The 23290-nt window shown below is 35.5% G+C and overlaps 1 protein-coding gene across 2 annotated transcripts in view; it reads left to right on the top strand.

The window, feature by feature from the left end:
• Nucleotides 1-3367: 3367 nt before the first annotated feature.
• The window catches only part of LOC137396510 (uncharacterized), a 39136-nt gene continuing 19213 nt past the window's right edge, over nt 3368-23290 (top strand). The window contains exons 1-5 of one of the 2 annotated variants that reach the window (XM_068082815.1): nt 3368-3487; nt 7906-8026; nt 10530-10712; nt 16616-16694; nt 17415-17525. In XM_068082815.1, the coding sequence (XP_067938916.1) occupies nt 16671-16694; nt 17415-17525 (135 nt within the window). In that variant the 5' untranslated portion in view covers nt 3368-3487; nt 7906-8026; nt 10530-10712; nt 16616-16670. Of the gene's footprint in view, nt 3488-7819; nt 8027-10529; nt 10713-16615; nt 16695-17414; nt 17526-23290 lie in introns of those variants that run through there. The other variant, XM_068082816.1, reaches the window with a different exon arrangement.

Raw genomic sequence — 23290 nt, 5'->3', positions numbered from 1 at the left:
AGAAGACAACTACTGACTATCAGAACATTGAAACTCCGAGTTATATCGTTATCGATTAATAAAAAATAACTTAACCCAATAGTTTTACAGACAGTGTTTGTTGTTTTTTTTGCAGCTTTTCTTCTGTATCTTTTCCTTTTTCCATCCCTTCCCACAATTTTCGATCTTTTCAGGCACGTGTAGCCATCTGTACAAAAATATGGCGTTAACAGTCTTGGGAATTTGGAGCTACCTTCTCGATAATACGATAGTTTTACCAGCTGCCATGCCTGGCGATAACTATCGGTGAACTCTGTCTGCTCCTTGATAATTTGATAGCTATTGCTATCGGTGGGACAACTCCAATGATAGTCGATAAAACCTTTCCAAACAACAAATGTCATCCATAGTGTGGGAGTGTAACATGAGTGTAAAATAGGCAACAACAGAACTGGTAAATAGTTTGTTACTAAATAAAAAATGCATTTTATTGCAGCTTAAATCTGCGCTACTAGGTACTATAGGCGGTGCACTTGACAGAAATGCGCATAAAAAGTTATATAGTTGTGATGTCTCTACAGTCAGGAGTGTCCATGTTTTGCCAAACTCTACAAACTTTTCTATGGTTGTGTACATTTTTGCCTCTTATTGCTGAGCCTTTAAATTGGGCAATTGTTGACATTGTTTGCAATTAAATCTTTTTGCGACACTTTCGGATAAATTATAGTTATTAAAAACTGAGAACCTATTATTGATTTGACTAAAAAGAGACATTAAACATCATATGTCACAGTCATATATAACAGTGGACATATCATAAGTGAACAGACTAAAGATTCATTTAACATCATATGTCTTTTTTGTCACCACCGGTAGCTTTTTCCAACAACTTAGCCTCATCCTACATTTCTTTAGGGGAGCACACTCCAAACAACCGATTACTATTTTAAAAAGTCTATTGTGAGGACACAAAGGTCAAGTTGAGTGTTGCCAATTTCATTTGCATAGCAGTTGGCAGCAGCTAGAGAACTACTTTAACATTGAACATAGCATAAGTGAACAGGCTAAAACTGATCAGTGTATAGCACAGGGTCATGACCTTTTAGGGAAAAATTCTATCTGCGCAGTGATGAAAACTCACTGATGCCTGGATGTAAAACTAACTGTGGTTGCAGCCAGCTGTTGCCTGGATGGCTAGTTTTATTAGCAGTGTGGTAGCAATAGTAGGCAAGTAACAGCTATTCAGTATAATTGCATTGCATTCCTGCATTGCAGCTCACATTATATAACACATTAAGTAGGCCTACTCATTGATGTCTAGATGCAAAATGCATTACAATTGCAATAAATTTTCATAGTTGTTTTTGAGTGAGTATACAAAGTTAGCTGCTCACAAATTCAACACCTATACACTGAAACATTTTTGTCAAATTCTAAATGTGAAGTGGTAAGATTTCATCACAAATGAGAATATTCTAGTCAAGTTAACCTACCTCAAATGTATCAAACTCTGATCTGAAAGAATCTATGGTTTCAGAATGGAGGACACCAGACTACCCAAACAGACCATTTATTCACAAGCTAAAAAGGGGTTCATATTATTTATCAGGCTTCAACTGAGGTTCAAAAATTCATGTTGCATAAAAGATATTCATCGTAATCTGGCACTCTCTTAGCAGAAATTGAAGTCAACCAAAAAGTGTGATTTACTGGAAGTCATCTTCATATACAGAAGACAGCTAATAGTGCTTGAGAACCCTTTTTGCTAAACAATTATGATAAGTAAACCTCTTTATTAGTTTAAAAACTTTGATATGGTTCTTAGTCAGCAAGACAAAAGAAAGATGGTTGGAAGTAAAAGCTAGTTGAAAAAGGAACAGATATAAAATCACATGTAATACCTGCAGGGGTAATAATAACAGGAAGGTATGAAAGACTTAGTGACCAGTGAGGTTTTCTACAGCTTTTGATGGATATAGGTTTTTTACAGGATTATCACAGCTTTTGATCAGCAGATATCAATAATAAAGATAATCAATGCATTGTCCATGATAGGTGTAAGGTGAACCAATTGAGGTTGATACACAGCTTATGATTAGTATAGAGGTAGTCGCAAGAGCCGCATGTGGGCAACTCTATGACAACTCGCTCTAAACAATAGATCATTCTTTGGTATTGAAATTGATGAAGCGAATATGACTTGCTTGTCATAAACAAGCGTTTGATTTCATTGGCTTATAAGCACATGTAAAATGCATTAATTCAGTTGGGTTGCTGCAAATATAGGTGTTCCTAGCTTCTCATAACTTAGAATAGGCTATTAGTAATGCAGGGTATGTGCTTTATTATAAGCTCTACCATAAAATGTAAGTCTTTCTAGTCTTTTTTTACAATGAGAATGCTTGACTTGTTTATCTATAGTATACGTTTCCTGTTTATGATCTGTTTCTATCTACATTCAACATGTCTATGTATTTGTATCTATATTACACTTGTGTAAAACTCTCTATTGTTTTTAAAGTATTTATTGTGTGCTAATGAAGCAATTTCATATGCCTCTAAATTCCTCTTTATATTCCAACAAACAATCTATTACTATCTTTACTAAATTAAGTGAAGTCTCTGTTACAGTTCGGTAATGAATTGATCTGATATATTTTAAAGCCTTTAAATGTCCCATGTTAGATTTATGTATGTAGTACATGGTTTAAACACTTCTGCTAATATGTGCTTACAACATGTATATGAAGTGACACATAGCTGTAACAGTTAGTAATACATAGTAGTAATACATAACACACTTTAAATACCATAGTCATGGTGAAAGCAGGTTAAGCTAGCCATATCAAGATTCACCTAAACTCTACTATGAAAAGTCAGCAGTCCTTATACAGCGTGCTAACAAAGATGACGCGAAGTCATGCCTCGATGTTATAAAATGTGTGTACATCTTACTCAAGTTATTTTCACTAATCTTATTATGAAAATACTTTTATAATAGTTTATGGGAATAAGGGGGCTCTATGCTGACATAGACTCGCATCATCTCTTGTATGTTTAGCTTTATTAATACTATTGTTTAGATGTCTAGTTAGTTGTACCTACATGTATTTCAAGCCTTTGTATCATTATAAGCACCTGGGTATAAATACTAGCATTTTATTTGTATTTACATTGTAGATCAGAAGAGGTGAAGGTAGTGTTTGATATCACAGATTTCTCCATGTTCCCATAACTATTATGATGTACTTTATAGCTGTTTGGGAGGTATGTACTGTATGTCACTCATTATACTTGAGTAGATACTGATTGCATTGGATAAGGTTACATCTTTGAAATTCGACTTTGTTTGTAAAATTACAAACAGATCCACTTTGTAGACCTTCACTTACAATGTTCCGCTGTTCAGCTGTCTGGTCAATGATTCGATATGGAGGACCTGTCCGAGGAATAATGACTCTGACCGATAGATGGTTGTCAGGACAGACGACCAGAATGATACCTGCTAGTGAGTTTCCATCCAGTTTTCTACAGGTTTTGCCAGAGTTTACGAGTAATTCTGGAAGAGTTTGTGCCACTATTGACTGTAATTTTACTGTGCAGTACTCTACTTTTAATATTTGAACACGGCCCGGTCTGTATTAGTCTAAACAAATTAGAGTTGTTCATACCGCAGTGTCTATAAACACAGTCTGCTGCCTCAGATCCCAAAAAAATTCGCAAACTAAAGATGTATTAGAACTCAGAGGTGACCCTAAGAGATCACTTTGAGTGAGACTCTTTGATATGATGGCAGTTGATCACATTGCTGTTATAGCTGCTAGCAAGGTATCATAATCACAGCTGGGCACGTGCTATCACCCCCACAGCTGCTCACATGGTATCACAGTCATAACTAGTCACATGGTATCATGGTCATAACTGGGCACATGGTATCGTCGTCATAGCTGGTCACATGATAACATGGTCATAGCTGGTCACAAGATATCACAGTCATGGATGGTCACATGCTAACACTGTCAATGCGGGTCATATGATATCACAGTCATAGCTGGTCCCAGGATATCACAGTCATAACTGGTCACATGCTATCACAGTCATAACTGGTCACATGCTATCACTGTCAACACGGGTCATATGGTATCACAGTCATAGCTGGTCCTATGGTAGCAAAGTCATAACTGGTCCCATGGTAGAAAAGTCATAACTGGTCACATGATAACATGGTCATAGCTGGTCAGATGATATCACAGTCTTAGCTGCTCACGTGCTATCACTGACAATGCCGGTCAGATGGTATCACAGTCATAGCTGGTCACATGCTATCACTGTCAATGCGGGTCATATGGTATCACAGTCATAGCTGGTCCCATGGTATCACAGTCATAACTGGCCACTTGGTATCATGGTCATAACTGGTCACATGGTATCATGGTCATAACTGGTCACATGATAACATCGGCATGGCTGGTCACATGATATCACAGTCATTGATGGTAGCATTTCCAGCATAGGTTTGGTAGTCATTTTCTCTTAGCAAACTATTGTGATATTTTCTCCTAATTGAATAAAACCTATTATAATACTATATAAATATTACTATAATACTATTTTATAACATATAACAGAGTGTTATGTAATAAGAGTTATTATACATTTAGAGATATTGAACAAGAGATTTACAACTAAAACTGTTGTTACTATGATCAGACTTAAGTAAAGACATTTCAAAGCCGGCTGGCTACACCTTTGATAACAGCAAAAGGCTAGAAAGCAAAAGGCAGAAAAACTAAAGTCCTTTTTTTGTTTCTTTTCATTCTTTATTCAAAATGTTGAGCAAAGCAGCAAAGAGCTTCATCTTTGAAGGACTCTATTTTAGGATCTAAACTTTTTAATTGTTCATTAAACGTCTTACCACAGGTTTATTATGTGACTAAATGTGATTCACCAACCAACTAATCAATATCCACTTTAGCATTCCTATTGAGTAATGTGACCACTTTCACAGGTGCTCCACAATGGATGTCTAGCTCTAAACTAGAATGTTTGTTCAGTGAGAACTTTTCAAGGTTAATTGCTACTCTTGTATTTATATTGTACCAAGAATTACTGATGTGGTAGACATATGATTTTTTGAGTCATGCCTGAGGCATTTAGTTTTTTTACAAATCTTATTGTTTATTAAAGTGCCAATCTATGTGTGCCACCCTCTTAAAATGGTGCAGCTTTACTCTGTTGCTTTATTGTGTTTTCGGAGCCAAGAGCACAGTATGGACATTTTAAGCAAATGGCAACTTGACTACAAGTATTAACTGCTGACTAGATGAGAATTGGCAATGAAGTGGCAACTTGCAATACTTAGCCAGTGTTCAGACTTGTAGCTTTAAGGTACGGCCCCACGTAACAATTTTTTTCCTTTAATCTGACTGAAGTTACGATTTGAATGAAAAACACAGAATTATTCGGCCAAATATCACAGAATTATCTGAGCTGTGCATGCACACTGATTTCGTCGATGAAAACGCTTAAAACCGCCAAACTGCTTTTACGTGGTAAATAAGTAATTAGCTAGCACAATTCTAGCAGCTTTTTTTGCAATCAGTTGGTATTTATCCTTTGGATTCTATGGCTGCAAATCGTTTCTTTTAATAATAACAATTTTCTTTTTAGCAGCAAAAGTTTTGTGGTAGAAAAAGTTGCCATCTTTGGCGCAGTCAAGTCAGTTACATCGTATTTACTATGGTGAATTGCCGTAATATCTTCCAAGACACGTATTAAGACACACAATTAAAGTTTGAGTGCAATTCAACATATTACACACGATGTAGCTGCTTAGGTTGATATATTGATGGTTACCGAACACTGTAAATTACTGCATGCCCTAACACATAGCTTGGTGATTTTGCGTGAACTGATTTGTATTCTCATGACAGCATAATATGACAGCAATATAATAGGCATTTAATAGGTGAATAATGTCATAATGTGGTTGATGTCTAAACATTTTGCAATGACATTAACACATAAGCACTACAAGCATGACTCTAGCAACTTTAGAAATTTATGTAGTCCTAAGCCCATAACGCAAAACAAAGCAAGAAAGATATTACGGCAATTCACCATAGTAAATACGATGTAACTGACTTGACTGCGCCAAAGATGGCAACTTTTTCTATCACAAAACCTTTGCTGCTAAATAGAAAATTGTTATTATTAAAAGAAACGATTTGCAGCCATAGAATCCAAAGGATAAATACCAACAATAGCGGAAACTAATTGCAAAATCTGTTAGAATCGTGCTCGCTAACTACTTAGTTAGCCAATTAAAAGCATTTCATTGACAAATTTGCTGTGCATGCACAGCTCGGATAATTCTGTTGTTTGGCAAATTATTTTGTGTTTCGTTTAATTTGTGACTTCGGTCAGATTGAACAAAGAACTTGTTACCTGCGGCCATACTTTTAGTCAATATCGCTCTAGTCTTTGCCAAATCATGCTTTGTTGTCTGCTTATTAACTTGTGGTCTATTCAAACTTATTAGAAATCTACACAAAGACTTCACAAAAGCTCAATCAGTGAAAGAAAAAAATGCTTTAAAGTAAGAGGTGTAAGGGCTGTGTATGACAGCCATTGAGCTCATCCCTTTGACGCTGTAAGTTTTTTATTGTCTAGCCAACTATTGGCTCATGCTGACAAGTGTGGTCATTCCAAAATTGTTCTATAATTTCTCCAGTATTTATATTAAACTTCGCACATATGACCAACATAGTTTTTCTATTTTGTGACAACAACATACTACATTCACCATCTAATGTTTAGGTTCATGAACTTTTTGTTACTACAACCTTCAATTCACTCGAATAAAAAGCTCAGATCAAGTGAAAGTGTGATTATGGCGTCTATAGTTGCAAAAACCTGAAAGAATAAAGAAGCAGGAAGCTGCAACTTGACCACAATAGCTGATATCAACTATGGCAACAATAGCAACGAGTGACATAATTTTGTACCTATTTTCCTTCTGAGTGTTTTAATCGTGTTCAAATTTTGTCGATTTTTATTGTGAACCATCTTGGCTGTTAGATTACCTCAAACATTAAAAACAATCACAAACAATAGGGAAATACTGACGCTTTTCAAGGAAATCTACCAAAATCTTATGTAAGTTCATATTCAAGATCACTACTATACTAGGTGTACTTCCTCACATCGCCTGTTTGTACACTTGAAAAATTTATTCTGTGAAACTTTTCTTTGAATTGTTAAATGTCTGCATGAATCAAGCATGTTTTATCCAGAAGAACATTTTAGCTTACAGCATATTGACAAAATAGCCCTCTTTTCTGCATATTTGATTTTTGGGTTGAAAAATCCCAAAACAAAAAAAAGAAGCTCTACGAATTTTTTAGTAAGGAGCAAAAGTTTAAAAACCTTTACCAAGCAACATAACTTAAAATATTCAAATTTTTATTTCATGAGTACTTTAATAAGAACAAGATCGTTTTCTTATTTGTTAAAATTAAAATATATCATTAATAATTATGAATTGTTAAAATTGTAGCTAAAGGTATACGACCAGACGGTGTAAAAAGTTGTGCCACATGAAGTAGTTATGATTAGTTAAAACGAAATACAAAAGAACTCTGCCTAATTGTGTAGCTGTCCATATCATGATAATAAGAGACATCATATTGGTACATAAAGTGCTCAAGCACATGAAGCTAGGTTAAGGTTCAAGTTCTACACCCTCGCAATACTTTGAGTAGCAAAACCGATGCTTAAATACGGCCAGATTTTTCGTATTCAATTTCAAAAGAGACTATCATGTTTCTGTCATAGAAAGAGTTTTTCTCAAAACAATCTTGTTTTGAAAAAAACAAGATTGAGCGGCATGCCACCCAAAGAATCTTTATCCTACTTTGTTATCAGGTAACTCGACTGCTCATGAAAAGAGATGCCTCCTGTGTGCAAGACATAGGCCTACTGCTTTAACTAGTGTTACTATAAAACAGAAGTACAAGAAAAAGCTCAGGCCAACATGTCTGCTTTGGTAAGCTTTGATGCTTATTAAGAATTCAGGTAGACACCTTGTAGTTTTAGTTACAGAAGTATAATTGATAAAGGTAATTAATCATTTTTAAATTCTGTCATGTTTGTTTGTCTTGTTAGTTTCACACTAACCAAACTGGTGTGTTGAGACTTGTTTAAAATTACTCACCAGTCACTAAATTTGCATAAACCTGCAAAAAACTTCATCAACTAAATTTGCATTTTGTTTTGCGAAGCTGGCTGATCAATGTTTAACTGTATACTCAGCACTTCAGAGGAAAAGAGGTAAAGTATGTTTATATCGAAACCTTACCTACTAAAATTAGCCTCATAGCAAAAGCATGGTTTTGCTTTTAAGATTCTTAATAGTCAAAATTGGAAAAATCTTAGTTTTTAGATATTGTAAATTTAAGAAACAAAAGTGAAAGCTCGTAGAGTAAAAATACCCTTTAGCTGTGAGTGTTCATATAGCTGTAGTACACTCTATAGCTGTGAGTATTCCTATAGCTGTAGTACACTCTATAGCTGTGCGTATTCGTATAGCTGTAGTACACTCTATAGCTGTGAGTATTCCTATAGCTGTAGTACACTCTATAGCTGTGAGTATTCTTATAGCTGTAGTACACTCTATAGCTGTGAGTATTCTTATAGCTGTAGTACACTCTATAGCTGTGAGTATTCCTATAGCTGTAGTACACTCTATAGCTGTATGTAATACTAGCTAGAAAATTTGGTTCATTTTCTACAATCTTGGTTTATGTTACATAACTTTATTACAATCACTATGTTTCTATGGTGCGTGTGATGCCCAAATTTGAGCCAACCAGCTAGTTAATCCCATTATGAAAACGGCATAAATCCGCAAGCTTAGCGAGTTTTGCAAAACTATCAGATCCATCATGCTTGTAAATGATGGAAACAGCATCTGGCTGGCATCACTGGCTATTTCATTCTAAACATCTTCACGCTTCAGTTGTTTTTACTTTGATTTCAGCAGTCTCAACGCGCCAATGTTTCAAACGATTGCAGCTAAGCTTAGCGTGAAAAGACTGGGTAGCTCTTTATAGCGTCATTAACTAGGTTAGTACTTGACCTATGGGGTCAATGCAACAAAGCCGCAGCGGCAAAATTGTGGCGTTTTCAGTGCATTCAAACAAGTTTGACTTTGGGTGTGACCTATTGCACGCTATTGACTGTACCAAGGTCATAGACCGCAAAAACTGCAAGCGTGTTCATACCAAACACTGTTTTTAATAATGATAAATTGATTAATTAATTAATAATAGTAATGTGACCAGATATGAAAGAGCAACTCATTGCCCTAGTATAAAAGAGGCCATGCCTCTATAATCAAAGACACCAAAGTTATAAAATAGAAGGTATCAAGAGGAATAACTGGCGAGAAATTGCAAAAGAGTTAGTTAAAGCTAGAGTTAAAAAAGTTAAAGCTAACTGGTAAGTAAATAAATCATAATAATTATAATATTTTAATTCAAATTTAAATTGATACGAGTAACATCGCTATATCACAACCACTACATCACTAATAACATCACTTTATTAATCAAAACTGTGTACTGTATTTGTTTTTATAATAATAATAATATAAATACATGTATTTATAACACTTGTATTGCAAATTCAGAACACAGTTGTACATTATGATAAATTCGCTCTGATGGACGCGAATTTTATCGCATCCAGTATGCTTTGAGGCGACATTTGTTTGATGCCACAGCCGATACAGCTTCGCTTAATTTGCTTGTAGTAGGCGAGCACGTTCACTCAAAATGTGTATCATGCAAGTCATAGAAACATAGTGAATGGTTGAAAGCAAGCTGGCACTAACACAGTTTTACAAGCAGCTAACTGAGCGGTTGCAATGGGCAGTTTGAGCTCAGTTCTGAAGCTACAGTTATATGATGTTTCTTGGTAATTAATGCTTGAAATTCTTGCTTGACCTATATTCAACTTCAAGCTGCATTCACACCAGCCAACTTCATGCCGACTGGCAAAATATTTCAAGTCGCTGGCCCGAGAATCGTGAAAAGAGCAACTGAGTCTGAGATCAATTTTGTCCATAAATTTTAGTGGGCTTTGCCCGACCAGTAGATGATTCTAGACCATTTTTGAGCAATGTGAATTAATTTTTCACAGCAGATGGCAGCTGTGAAAGACCACTTATGGAATCACTGTATTACTTAAAATAATAGAAAAAGAAACCTATGAAGTCGCACTTCAAAACTACATTTATTCATCCTGAAGTAGTTTGCAAAAATTCATTTTACTCGACACCAGATAGAGACTGTAATTTAGGAATACTGCTACACCAAGCTCTTCTAGAGTCCCTGTTAGCCTGTTAGTGATTAGTAAGGACGTCGTTGCTATAATAATTCACACAGATGTTAGCAAAAGGTTGTACTTCCTATAAATATTTATTATGAGTATTGAACTGTGCGAAATAATTATTAAATTTGCCAAAACATTCAGTATAAACTTCATAGGAAACAATCTACAAGAGGAATGATGAGAAGCAACCTGAACCCCATGAAAATGACCTGAACCCCATAAAGATGATGGACCACTCACTGCTAAGAAGCCTGACCAAAGATAATGGTTAAATGATGTTCCGGTGTTCTGGAAACTTCTACTGCTGCCGATATACTGAACGATATTATAACTGAACGGTAAGTAGTTAAAATCTGCTAATACACTTTTTACATTCTGAGAGTGTTCCCATGAAATAGAAACATGCTCACAGCATAAGAAATATATGAATTGTTACATTCCAACACTACAGCCATTTTCTGAACACCAAAATCCTTTAAGAAGTTAAATTTCTATAGCAGAATGAGTACCATTAACCTATAGGCTGTGAAAGTTAGATACTACCTCAGGCTTGCAAGAGCCTGGCTACCAGCAGCCCGTTAACATTATCATCTTTAAAGAGACACCAAATATTCGCACATTTGCTACATTTGTTTTGCAAATACTCTGCAGATTTTACAAGTTAAAGGTCTGGCCACTTGTAACAAATTATTCGTTCAATCTGACCGAAGTCACGAATTTCACAGAATTCACAGATTTATTCAGCCGAATATCACAGAATCGTCGGAGCTGTGCATGCACAACAAATTCATCAACGAAACGCTTTTAATTGGCTTACCAATTTTTTTAGCAAGCACGATTCTTGTAGCTTTGACAAGTGGTATAGTCCAAGACAGGTACGACGACACACAATAAAAGTATCGCCGCGATATGACTTTATACATACGATGCAACTGCCTATATACGCTAGAGATAGCGACTGTTTTTGTGACGGAGCTTTTGCTGCATAAAAAGAAATTATTATTATTGAAAAAGAAACAATTTATAACTTTTAAAACATCTAAAAGAAAATACTGGATTCACGATGAGAAGTTTCTACCATGATTAACCACCGAGAGAAAATCAACAATAGCGCATATAGGCAATTGCATCGTATGTATCAAGTCATATCGCGGCGATGCTTTTATTGTGTGTCGTCGTACATGTCTTGGACTATACCACTTGTCAAAGCTACTAGAATCGTGCTCACTAAAAAAATTGGTAAGCCAATTAAAAGCGTTTCGTTGACGAATTCGGTGTGCATGCACAACTTCAACGATTATGTGATATTCGGTCAAATAAATCTGTGAATTCTGTGAAATTCGCGAATTCGGTCAGATTGAACGAATAATTCGTTACGTGTGGCCGGACCTTAAAGCGACGATCTACTGAGAATACTTTATCAAATATAGATGCTCGCTACTTCACAGTTTTGTTTCAGCTTGGTCTAATCATCTAGTCGTAATCTGATTATGTAACCCAAACTTCCTGCCAAATGGCTTGAACAATTTCCTCATCATTTTTCGACTATCACTGGTGACCAACAGACTCCTCATGTTTATTTGAGAATGCCATGCACTCCTTCGAACTAAGGTTAAAAAATTCAACTAATTTTTAGGCTAGGTTTTGAGATATCAGCTCTCAAAATGACAGCATTACAATGCTGATGAAATAGGTGCGTAAGAACAATAGACATGCTTTTATTGAATGCATGAAGTATATTTGTGAAAATATTTTGATGAATGAAGTTGCTTAAAAGTGTAAACAGAAGCACATCGTCTTCAACTGCGTCCCATTGAGCCGTTTTGGAGAGCGATTCCAACCGACGGCTTTTTTGTGATGGCGGCGATTAATTGTTCATTTTTTAGCTTTTAAGAGCTTGTAATCACATTTCCACATATTTTGTACCTACAACACAACAGAGTAAGACATAGTGAGTCTTTTGATATCAAATAACTGTAATGTGAATTTTGTTGAACATCAACCTTTAAACTTTCCTTATTGCATAGTAGTAAAATCGACATGTTTCTAATTTAAAAAAGCCTTCAGCATACAGCTTCTAATGACATATAACATGACATGGTCATCTACAGATGTATGCGTCGCTAAACGCATCAAGTCATATACGACTTGAGGTTTGTTGCAAAAGATATTGTTCGAAACATTTGTCTACTTATCTTCATAAAGAGTAAATTGTATTTAGACTTTTATGTCAATTTTTGTATAAATTATCTGCTTTTTTGCAGTGGTAAACCTGCTCTTGAATATCAATCATTACAAGTGTCTGAGGTTGTCTTTGCATATTTTTGTGGCAAAACCTTTAATAGCAAAAGCTGCCCACACTCTTCTATCACTGTAATAGGCCATCAGTAAACAAAAGACCCAACAGTTTCAGATAATTACAAAAGCTTCAAAAACACACACAGATTACTCAAACCACTATCTTTTAAAAAGCAACTCTCTTTTGTTTTTTAGCAATTTTTACAAAGTTGTTCATATCATAAAAATATTTCGTGAATTCATATCTAATAAAAACAATCTGTTACTGTGAGGATTTTACTATGGTGATATACTGACTGCTTATTCACTTCCACATGATTCAGCTAATAATTAAAGAGAAACAACCCGCATGTGAAAATGCTTGAGGTTGTTGGTCAGATTTTTGTGGCAAAGCTATGAATAGAAATTTTTTTCTAACTATCTTCTATCGTGACAGGCAAGCCAAAAGAACTTAAATCCAGCAGCAAATAGTGTTGAAAATAAATCAACTAACTGGAACTTTAGGCTGTTTATACTTTTAGTATACAATAACATAAAATAGTTTAGACAGCCTACAAGTCTTGCGTTTATCTGCTTTCCCTTGGCAACTGACAAAATCTCTATCTTTCCGCTGGCTGATTGACTTATATATGCTTACTGTAGTATATGTAGTGGCGCTACTTATCAGACTGTACGTTAACCTTTATAGTTCCTTGTATTTGCATAGCCTTGACCTTACCAAAAATTTTTTGCGATTGTGTGCAAAGCCATAAATCTATTCAATACGCATAATGCTAGTTTCGCTAGATTGTCGCATCAATGAGTTTATGTCAATCTCTGAACTGTAACTATTATTAATAGCAACCAATGCCAGTTCTTTTTTATCCTCGTGTTTTGCCGCGCTGACGGGGAAACGTTAAATAAAGAATTTAGTTCAGCAAGTACGGGCTTTTAGCCAACTATTAAGCTATGGAATGTGCTTCCTTTTTGACTCATTGCTTAAATGAATGCTATAACAGAAGCTCTACTACTTGTTCAACTAAAGGCTATTGCGTATTTTGCAACCTACGGATGCCATCAGTGCCATCTTGATTTGTTTGACTGATTAGCAGCTAGATATGCCAGTCGTATTACAGCCTTTCATGATTGTGTTTATGCAAATTGATACAAAATACTTTTCACTATTTTGAATAGCCATAATGTTGTGGATAATGAGTCTCACAGTTTGCCTTTTGTATCAATTTGAGGAAAGGCATTTATGCGCGTATAAACTTTCCTTTATATTGAAGCTTTATCAACTTAATCTATGCAATATAACGTTTTGTCTAAAACATGTTTAGTTACTGCCTACCTAACTGTCTACGCAAAATGCAGCCAATTAAAAAGCTATTGGCTTAAGGAAGAACTTGAATTAAAACAGTATTGGTGGAACATTAAAGAGAAAAAAATGTTAACAAGACAAAATCAAGCATTCAGCATGTTAATGCTGCTGTTAAAAATGCTGTCAATTTGAAGCAGATTGGTTACAATAAACATATATGTGTTTTTGAATCCACATGGTTTTGCACAGTTTTGCTTAGGAATGTTTAAAAAGCAAAAAAAAAGCAATTTTAATGGTTTTAGGCGAAGCTCATAGTTTGTTTTTTTGTAGTATTTTTATTCATTTTGTGCTACAAACCAGATTACTTGTGTGTACAAGCTGCATAATGTTGTTCAGCACAGCGTTTGGGCATTGCCAACAGGGTAATGGTGCAGCTTTCGTAATGGTCTAGTTGGTCTAGTGAACAGTTAATTAATTAGCCTATCCGTGTCTGCAATTAAATAAAGGAGATGCACTTGAATAAAAAATCATTTATATGGTTTGGATCTGTAAAAACCGCTAAACCACAAATAGTTAAAAGTTGACTTGCAACAAAACTACCATTGCAGTTATTAGTTATCAAAAGATTAACGTGTCTTACTCTGTTGTGTTGTAGGTGCAAAATATGTGGAAAAGTGAATACAAGCTCTTAAAAGCTAACAAACAAACAGTTAACCGCAGCCACACGAGGCAGACACACGAGACAGCCATATTATGGATTCTCTTTCCAAGACGGCTCAATTGTGACGCAGCTGTGGTAGATGGTTTCTTCTAACACTTTCAGGCAACCTTATTCGTCGAAACATTTTCGCAACTATACTTCACGCATTCAATAAAACTATGTCTACTGTTCTTACGCGCCTGTTTTATCGTCGTTGTAATGCTGTCATTTTTAGCACTGATCTCTTATAACTTACCGTAAAAATTTGTTTAATTTTTTAACCTTAGCTTGAAGGAGTACCTGTAATTGTCTAATAATTATGACGAGCCTGTTGGTCACCTGTGATAATCAAAAAGTGCTGCTGAAATTATTTGCGGAGTATTAGGTCACATGATCAGATTACGACTTGCCGATTAGACCAAGCCGGAGCAAGACTGTAAAGTAGCGAGCATCTATATTTGATACGGGGTCTTCGGTAAAACCCGAAGTGTTTGTCATAAACTAATGCTACAATAAGTTTTATATTGAGCATTTTATTGGCCTTTCAATTCACGTGAGAACATCATGTGACAAGACAATAACCAAACTGTAATGAATACGTCAGAGAAATAAAGAGATTCCAATCTACGGCGGCTTTTTGTTTTTGAGCTTTTAAGAGCTTGTAATCACATTTCCTCATATTTGGCACCTACAACACAACAGAGTAAGACGAGGTGAATCTTTTGATACCAAATAACTGTAATGTGATTTTGTTGCAAGTCAACTTTTAAGCTTGTTTTTCAGCAAAAAAACTATGTTTTCATGGCAACTTCTGTTTTGCAAATACCAGTCATCTAATACTCTGTGAAAGGCTCCATACCCAAGGCACTGCAAGGCTCCGTAATAAGGGATATCCAAGGGGAGGTCGTAGGTCGCGCTGAATAAATGTATACGCTTGTGGATTCAGAATTTTTGTTATAGAATAATAGGTAAATAAATATACATGCATATGTATATTTACCTATTATTTTACGGTATTCTTGTATATTTGTTTACCTATTATTCTATAACAAAAATACAAAGTTCACAAGCATATATACTTATTCAGTGCAGCCAATGACTTCCCCTCGGATATCCTTTTTTATAGAGCCTTGCAGTGCCTCAGGTATGGAGCCTTACAGTAATCTGCCATATTCGAGCAGATTCTCCCGGTTTGCAGAAGTCGAGCTCTTCAAAATTGGTTTATAACTTATGCGTTGTAAACTCGAGTTCGGGGTAAAGCAATGAGGTTTAGTTTTACAGTACATACATACATAGTTTAATTTGTATTAGCTAATGGGTGCCTATTGAGGTACCATTGTTAATATAACCAGATCTATGGTTATGCTACCGTAATACCAGTATATTGCACCTATTTTTACCAAATCGAGTTTGTAAATAAGTGTACCTCGAGTTACACAGCTCGAGTTACACAACTCGAGTTGTGTAACCCGAGTTCAAAAACTCAGCTTGAGAACACGGGACGGAAGGCACTGTAAGGCACCATAGATAACTCAGAATATAATTGACTTGTTTCTCGTGGTAGTAGGGGGAAGAGTCCAAAAATTGTCAGAACTCGTTTTACAGCATCGAATAAACAGCACAAATAGTTATTGATGGACCCAAATTACAGTAGCATAAGTTGGACAAGTGAACTAGCATGCAGAAACACTTTTGCCAAGTGCACAGTGTTGTATAATCACTTAGCACATTTTCCACTAAATGTAAAAGAAAGTATTGAATAAAGCTTTTCAGCATTGTTGAAAAACAGCAACTAATTCCTGAAAACGCTATTTCGCTTGATAAATATTTTAGTTGTGGATACAAAAAGATCTGTAAAAGAAAAGAATTAAACTGGAATGAATGCATCAATTTGCAAATAAAATATTCTTCAATATTAGTAACATCACGCAATCTATTCTTAGATCTCCAAGAAGACTTTAAGAGTTCTATTCCAAGTTGTTTGTAACCGAAGTCATAATGGGAAGCATGCAAGGATCTCAGGTATGCATAGCCCATTATTGCTACCTGAGAGTTAAATATCATAACAATGCTATTTTATTACATTACATGTTATTACAATTGACAGATATTATTGAATTTATCTTCTACATGTATTTAATGTTACAAAGGATAGTTTGTAACAAAACAGCATTTCAGCGTCTTTGCCATTTTGACATACATAATAAGCACATCAACGACCAAATGTGAACTCAGGGGAAAATTTTGTTGACCTTCTATGGTGACATGGCATTTGTATGGTGAAGTGAAAAAGTCACGTTTCACTGCGCCAACTGAAAAAGGGTATATCAGAGTAATTGTATCATTAGGGTGCACTGCATTATGGTGGTCTTTGGTGGAAGTAAACATAAAGTAAAGAGTACACCCATTTATACTGAAACAAAGGCCAATAAGAGGTTTAAATCACTGCTGGCACACTCCATTCCTAAAACTTTCAACAAAAGACTAAGTATTTCACAAAGTGTTTTGCATCTTCTCAGTAAAAGATGCAAAACCACACCTGATTGTTTTTCAACAGTATATGACATTTCAACTTGAGCTGAACGAAATCTGTAAACTTTAGTGAACATGTATATGTATTGTCAACCAGAAAACTTTATATTATTCGATTCAGTATGAAAACAATTTGTTAGGCATTTGTTAGTTGTGAGACTGATTCTGTATTCAGCATTTAATAAAAAAAATATGTTTGTATTCACTCAGGGTCAATATTGGTGGTTCAGGTCAGCACTGACACTGCTTTCTAGTCTGTCTGGGTACCTTCTGCAGAGTGCATGGCTGTCTGAAAAAAGAAACAAACCATCTTTGAGTGAGGTATGACTTAAGAATAACTTAATTAAGGTATGACTTAACTAACTTAATTTTTCTTGCAAATGTGGGTTCCTATCTATGTATATATGTATACTAGCTGTGCTACCCGGTGTTGCATGGGTATTAAAAATTTAAAAATCAGCATAAACAAAAAGAGGTAATGGGAGTTGCCTGCCACTAGCTATTAGCCTGGCAAATTGTCAATATATAATTTGAGTAAGTTTACTAATAAGAGCTGCCAATTTCTCGTGATGTTACGCCACCTCCCTGTAACAGAAAGGGTGATGGCGTAACGTTACGGTCAGTAACGGAAAGTCGTTGCCAAACTCATATACCGACATGTATACTGGTTTGTCATTCCAGCTATATATATATATATATATATATATATATATATACATATATCAACTATATAAACGGCAATCGTTGTGTGTGTGTGCGTGTGTGTGTGTGATTGAGTGTCCGCGGTATAGAGCAGTCTTTCCTTTCATCGTCGTATGAATTTCGGTCGTACGAAGCAAACTGAATTAATATGTGTAGTAACAGTAAATAAATTATAGAGCGGTCTTTCTTTTTCCATTCTGTCGAACAAAGCCAACCGAACTAATATGAATACTAAATATCGTAATTTCGTAATATGGACTAATAGCCGCTACATTTCTCTGACGATTTGAGCCAAGCGGCTTATATAAAGGTGTGGCGATTCTTTTGATTTTCTTTCACTGCTCGGGCGCATTAACCGAAATCCCCGGTTAGCACGCTTTTTAAACAGCAAATTTTCTGCCGTGTTAAAAAGCACCTTCCTGAGTTCTGCGACCTATACAAAAGTGTCTATACAGCTATACAAATGTACTATTAATTAAATAAAATAAATTAACAAGTAGTTATTTACATGCAATTAATATTTACTGCCAACATGTACCGAGAAGGTCACGTAAACGATTGTTTCTTGGAGCCACTGGAAAAATGCATTTCTCACCTACTAACTTTCCACATCAAAAAGGTAAGTGTTTCTTATACAATGTTGTATTGTCTATGAATTGCCACATCTCCACTACTTAATAACGTTAGATTTGCCGCTGTTCGTGATAGTGGGTCATGTTCATTTCCTTCAGCAGCCGAGTTACTAATTTTTTTCCAGCTACGAGTAGGCCTACTGTAACTTACTATTACAGAACTTTCACGAGTACTCCGAGGGTTGCGATACGCTATTGTGAAAAGAAAGAGAGCAGCTGCTATCGACTTACTGTCACCCTGCATCAGCCACGACCAGCTATACGTCGCCTGCTCAAAAGTAGGCACACGCCGAAAACTGTTTCTTCATACGCCTGACAGAAAAACCAAAAATGTTGTCTATCCGCAAGTGTTGCATTGAACTAACATTGTGTTATTGTTTTATGTCTTTCATTTTCTGCTATACCACATGCAGCATTTTCTAACATATTTTTCAGTATATATATCTTTTCATGCATTTCTTTTCCTTATTGTATCTCATACAAAGGCTATCATGTCGGCGCTTTGTTCTACTATTGTAATAAAATGCTAATGCTGTATCTGCCTTGACATCATAGTGTCTGTGCTGTTATACTTATAAATTTTATTGACACAACCTCATTACTGTTTGTATATACCATGTCAAAACACAGGCTATAGACGAAAAACTGGTGAGCTATGATTAGTGTTTTAAGAATGTAGAAATCTCCATTCAATAAATGCTGGCGATAGCAAAATATTTTGCATAATTTTTTAAAAGATGCAAAACTTTTCAATACTGCCAGTTTGAAGAACTTCAGTTTGCCTAGCAATGTCAATTTCATTATCAGTTCTCTGTACACAAATAGGGCAACTCCGATTTGAGTGGTTTGAGACTGATGCATTGTAGACTAGCTGTAAAATGTATGGCAGATTTACATTGTTCTCCCCTACATTATTGACCTATATGACTGCATATGTGTATGCATAGTGTGATCAGGGCAAAAAAATTCAGTAAACTGCATATTTGGAGTTGTTTTACAGTATAAAAGACAACTCTCAATAAACCTCTTGCTGTGCATGAATCTGTTCCTGTGGACGGGTTATGCAGCTAGCGGTTTGGAGCCGTGGCGTCACTCGGGAACGCGTGGGAGACCTTTTTCGCCCCGAGTGCAGCGAGTGTATCCAGGTGCGGCTTTCCGGATGAGTTGGCGAGTGCGAGGCGATTGATTGCGAAGCGATTGAGTGCTAGGCGATTGATTGCGAGGTGATTGATTGCAAGGCGATTGATTGCGAGTGCGAGGCAATTGATTGCGAGTGTGAGGCGATTGATTGCGAGTGCGAGGCGATTATTGCGAGGCGATTGGTTGCGAGTGCGAGGCGATTAATTGCGAAGCGATTGAGTGCGAAGCGATTGACTGCAAAGCGATTGAGTGCGAGGCTATTGATTGCGAGGGGGATGCGGGCCGGATGATTGCGAGGCGGTTGATGGCGAGGCGAGTGCAAAAACGCGATAGTCAACTGCGAGGCGGGTATAGACTGGTCAGCCAAGGCGGGTAGACGGGCCATGGACGGGTATGACGGGCCAGGCCATAGACCGGTATGAACGGATGCATGAATCTAGACACATGAATCTAGAATATTTGCTAGATTTTACAAGCATCTAGCTGTAAAACACATTGTAGATTTTTATTGTTTTCCCCAATCATTATTGACATCATAATATGTGTATGCATATTCAGGGCAACAATTTCAGTAGACTGCATATTTGGAGTTGTTTTACAGTATGAAAGCCAACTCTCAATAAACCTTATGCTGCACGTGAATCTGTTACTGTAGGCGGGTAATGCAGCTAGTATATATATATATATATATATATATATATATATATATATATATATATATATATATATATATATATATATATATATATATACATACAGCTATATATGTCATTCCAGTTATATATATGCATATAGCTGGAATGACAATTAGAGACTGGCATTGTATTTTTCAAATGGCTCATCAGAATTTTCGGAAGGCAAATTTAGCACTATTACGGGCGAAACGAATTTCACTTATATTTGGCTTTCTTTTTTTAGTGGAGTGATAGTAAACGTTGTGGATTCAATAAATCTGCTAACTTACCTTCAACTTGTCAAAGATCTCTTAATGAATGCGCATCGAGAAACCGAGAATATCTCTATTAGTTGATATCTATTGCTTGCAATTGACCTGCGATGATATTATAGCGTGTGTTCTTCTTTGCAGTTTGCTTGAGTTTTCAATTTTTATTTCCTTCTAAATTTGAAGACATATGTTTATTTTATGTCTGCATTTGACATTGTTGAATAAAGGCTCATGGCACTTTTTGATATGTTGCTACAATTTGCAGCCAAAACTAGCATTTTATGTGCAATATAAATGGAGTTATTAGCATCGATCCATGGTAAGCTGTGTTAAGATAGTTGCAAAGACACTATTAATTAAATTACATGCTATAAATTTGCATATTTATAAATTATACAATAATAATTTATCAAATGATACAAACCTTTATATTTACGAACAAATGACATGAACGAATCATATTTATATTACATGCACAAACAAAAATTAACGTTTTTAACAGAAAAATATTTCCATCATTTGCTCGGATAGCTACATTCTGACTGTTGCTTTCAATGAAACAAACATCTTTCAGTTGTCTAATACCTTCCAAAATATCTTCTGACCTCAACTCTTCTTTTGCACTGCTGTGCTGAACTAGTCAGCATTAGTCTTCAAGCAGTTTTTAGCATAGCTTTCACGCGCTGCATTTAGCACGAATGCAATGCGTAAAAGTTTGCTTAGTAAACGTAACCTTTGCTCCAAAACTTCCAAACCGGTTTTTATACGCATGTCCTTCGAAGTATTAGGACTGCATTAAACCAGAATCTGACATTAGCTTGAGTCAGTTAGTAGTTATTTCTATGGCATTGCTTTCAAAGTTTCATCTTCTGCCGTAAATTTGGACGGTTTTTTTGTATTTGTACTTCGAAGTAGCGCGACCGCGTTAAACAAGGAACCACTATTAGCTTGAGACATTAATTATTTCCATAGCCTTGCTTTGAAAGTTCCATAGTAATTTTCGCAGTTTTTTATATGGGGGTCTAGACTTCCGTGAAGTAGAATTACTGCGTTAAACAGAGAACTATACTACTAGCCTGAGACTGTTATTGATTATTTCTATGGTGTCACTTTTAGAGTTTTAACAAAAAACTTTGGAACTGGATAACGAGAGAATTAATTGTTATTGATATAAACGATTCATTATTAGTGCAATTTTGTGGACGCTTTTCCAGAGATCAGTTGATATTATGGGCTCATAAAGATCAAATAATGTAACATTGGTAGTCAGTATTAATGGAGGTGGCGTTCAATTGAAGAGTGGCGGTCTAGTTTTCGACCCTTCTCTCAGGGTGGCGGTCAATTGGATGTGGCGCTAAGATACAACCATTGGCTACATACTTCTAATACCATATTATTTGATGTCTGCATTTAATGATGTTCTTTTGGACTTTTCCTCAATCTATGACATATAAAAAAAATTCATTTTACTCCCTGTCTAAAATATATAATATTCTTATATTACTTTATGGCCTTTTATTTATAGCTTTATTTTGTTATTTAAATATACATCCGTGACATATATTTAAATCATGCAAGGTAAAATGCGATTTTTTCATTTTGTGATAAATTCAAAATATTGAACATCTGTGCATTTACCGAGTAAAACTATTAGCAATCAATTTCATTTATTGATAAATTATGCCCATGATAAAGGAGGCTCGCGCGTAAGCTCATGTGGTACTTTAGCAAGACTTGGTTTAGTATTCTGTTATGTATTTCAATTCACCAATTGACCATTTGTGGTCAAGATAAAAAAGAATAAATTGTTTGTTATTGTAATCGTTTTTTATTGAGAGTCACAACAGATTAATAAACAATGTACAAGTAGAAACACGATGCCTGATTATGGTGAGTCAGTAAACTGTATCAAATGATATTTGATCAAGAGCTACAGCAGAACAGTTTTTGCAACTTGTTTGTTTTAATGGACAGTAAGATCAATTGTAGGTAAAAACCCCATGAAAGCGTAGCTTTATTATTGGAGGCCTACCAGCTTAATTCATTACTTAACTGCTTTGGCCAAATGCCTCATACAGTTGGCCTTGTACGACAAATAATCCGACAAACACTTAAAATGCTAAAATATCTTTCATAATTCTTGTCCATGATTGGTTGGGTTGCTTTTGTGTTTTTTGATCATTTGCTTCACATTCCGTGAGCTAAGTTTTTGTAAAGCTTGAACCAATAAAATGAGACACGTATTTAATTAATACTTTTTTATAAATGAAATTAGTAAGAAACTCTATATGCTGATCTGCTTCTGGGTAAATACCTAGTTCCAAACTTATCCAGCCTAGTTCATTGAACTGTTCTTGAAGCACAGATCTTTGCAATACTTATTTGGAATTCAATGTTATTAGCATTTTGCTTCTTTATAGTTTTTTTTGTGTCATCTTGATACTTTTTGCTTTTCTTATCTTTTTTCACAAGAAATTCTGTGCAATGTTTTTTTTGTGAGAAATTACTTTTGAAAATTTACGTCATTTTTTCTGAGAAAATTGCTCTTTTTTTCTACATCATAAGTGGCATTTTTAGTTTATGGTAATAAATGTGGGCTTGTAGTAAATTTTCTTTTTCATGGCCTTTAATTGTACAGCCTGTTGCCGGATCCGTGAGGTGGGTTC

Source organism: Watersipora subatra, chromosome 5 (genome assembly GCF_963576615.1).
Source record: "Watersipora subatra chromosome 5, tzWatSuba1.1, whole genome shotgun sequence".
In the NCBI taxonomy this organism is placed as follows: domain Eukaryota; kingdom Metazoa; phylum Bryozoa; class Gymnolaemata; order Cheilostomatida; family Watersiporidae; genus Watersipora; species Watersipora subatra.
This window is presented reverse-complemented; position numbering and strand designations above follow the sequence as displayed.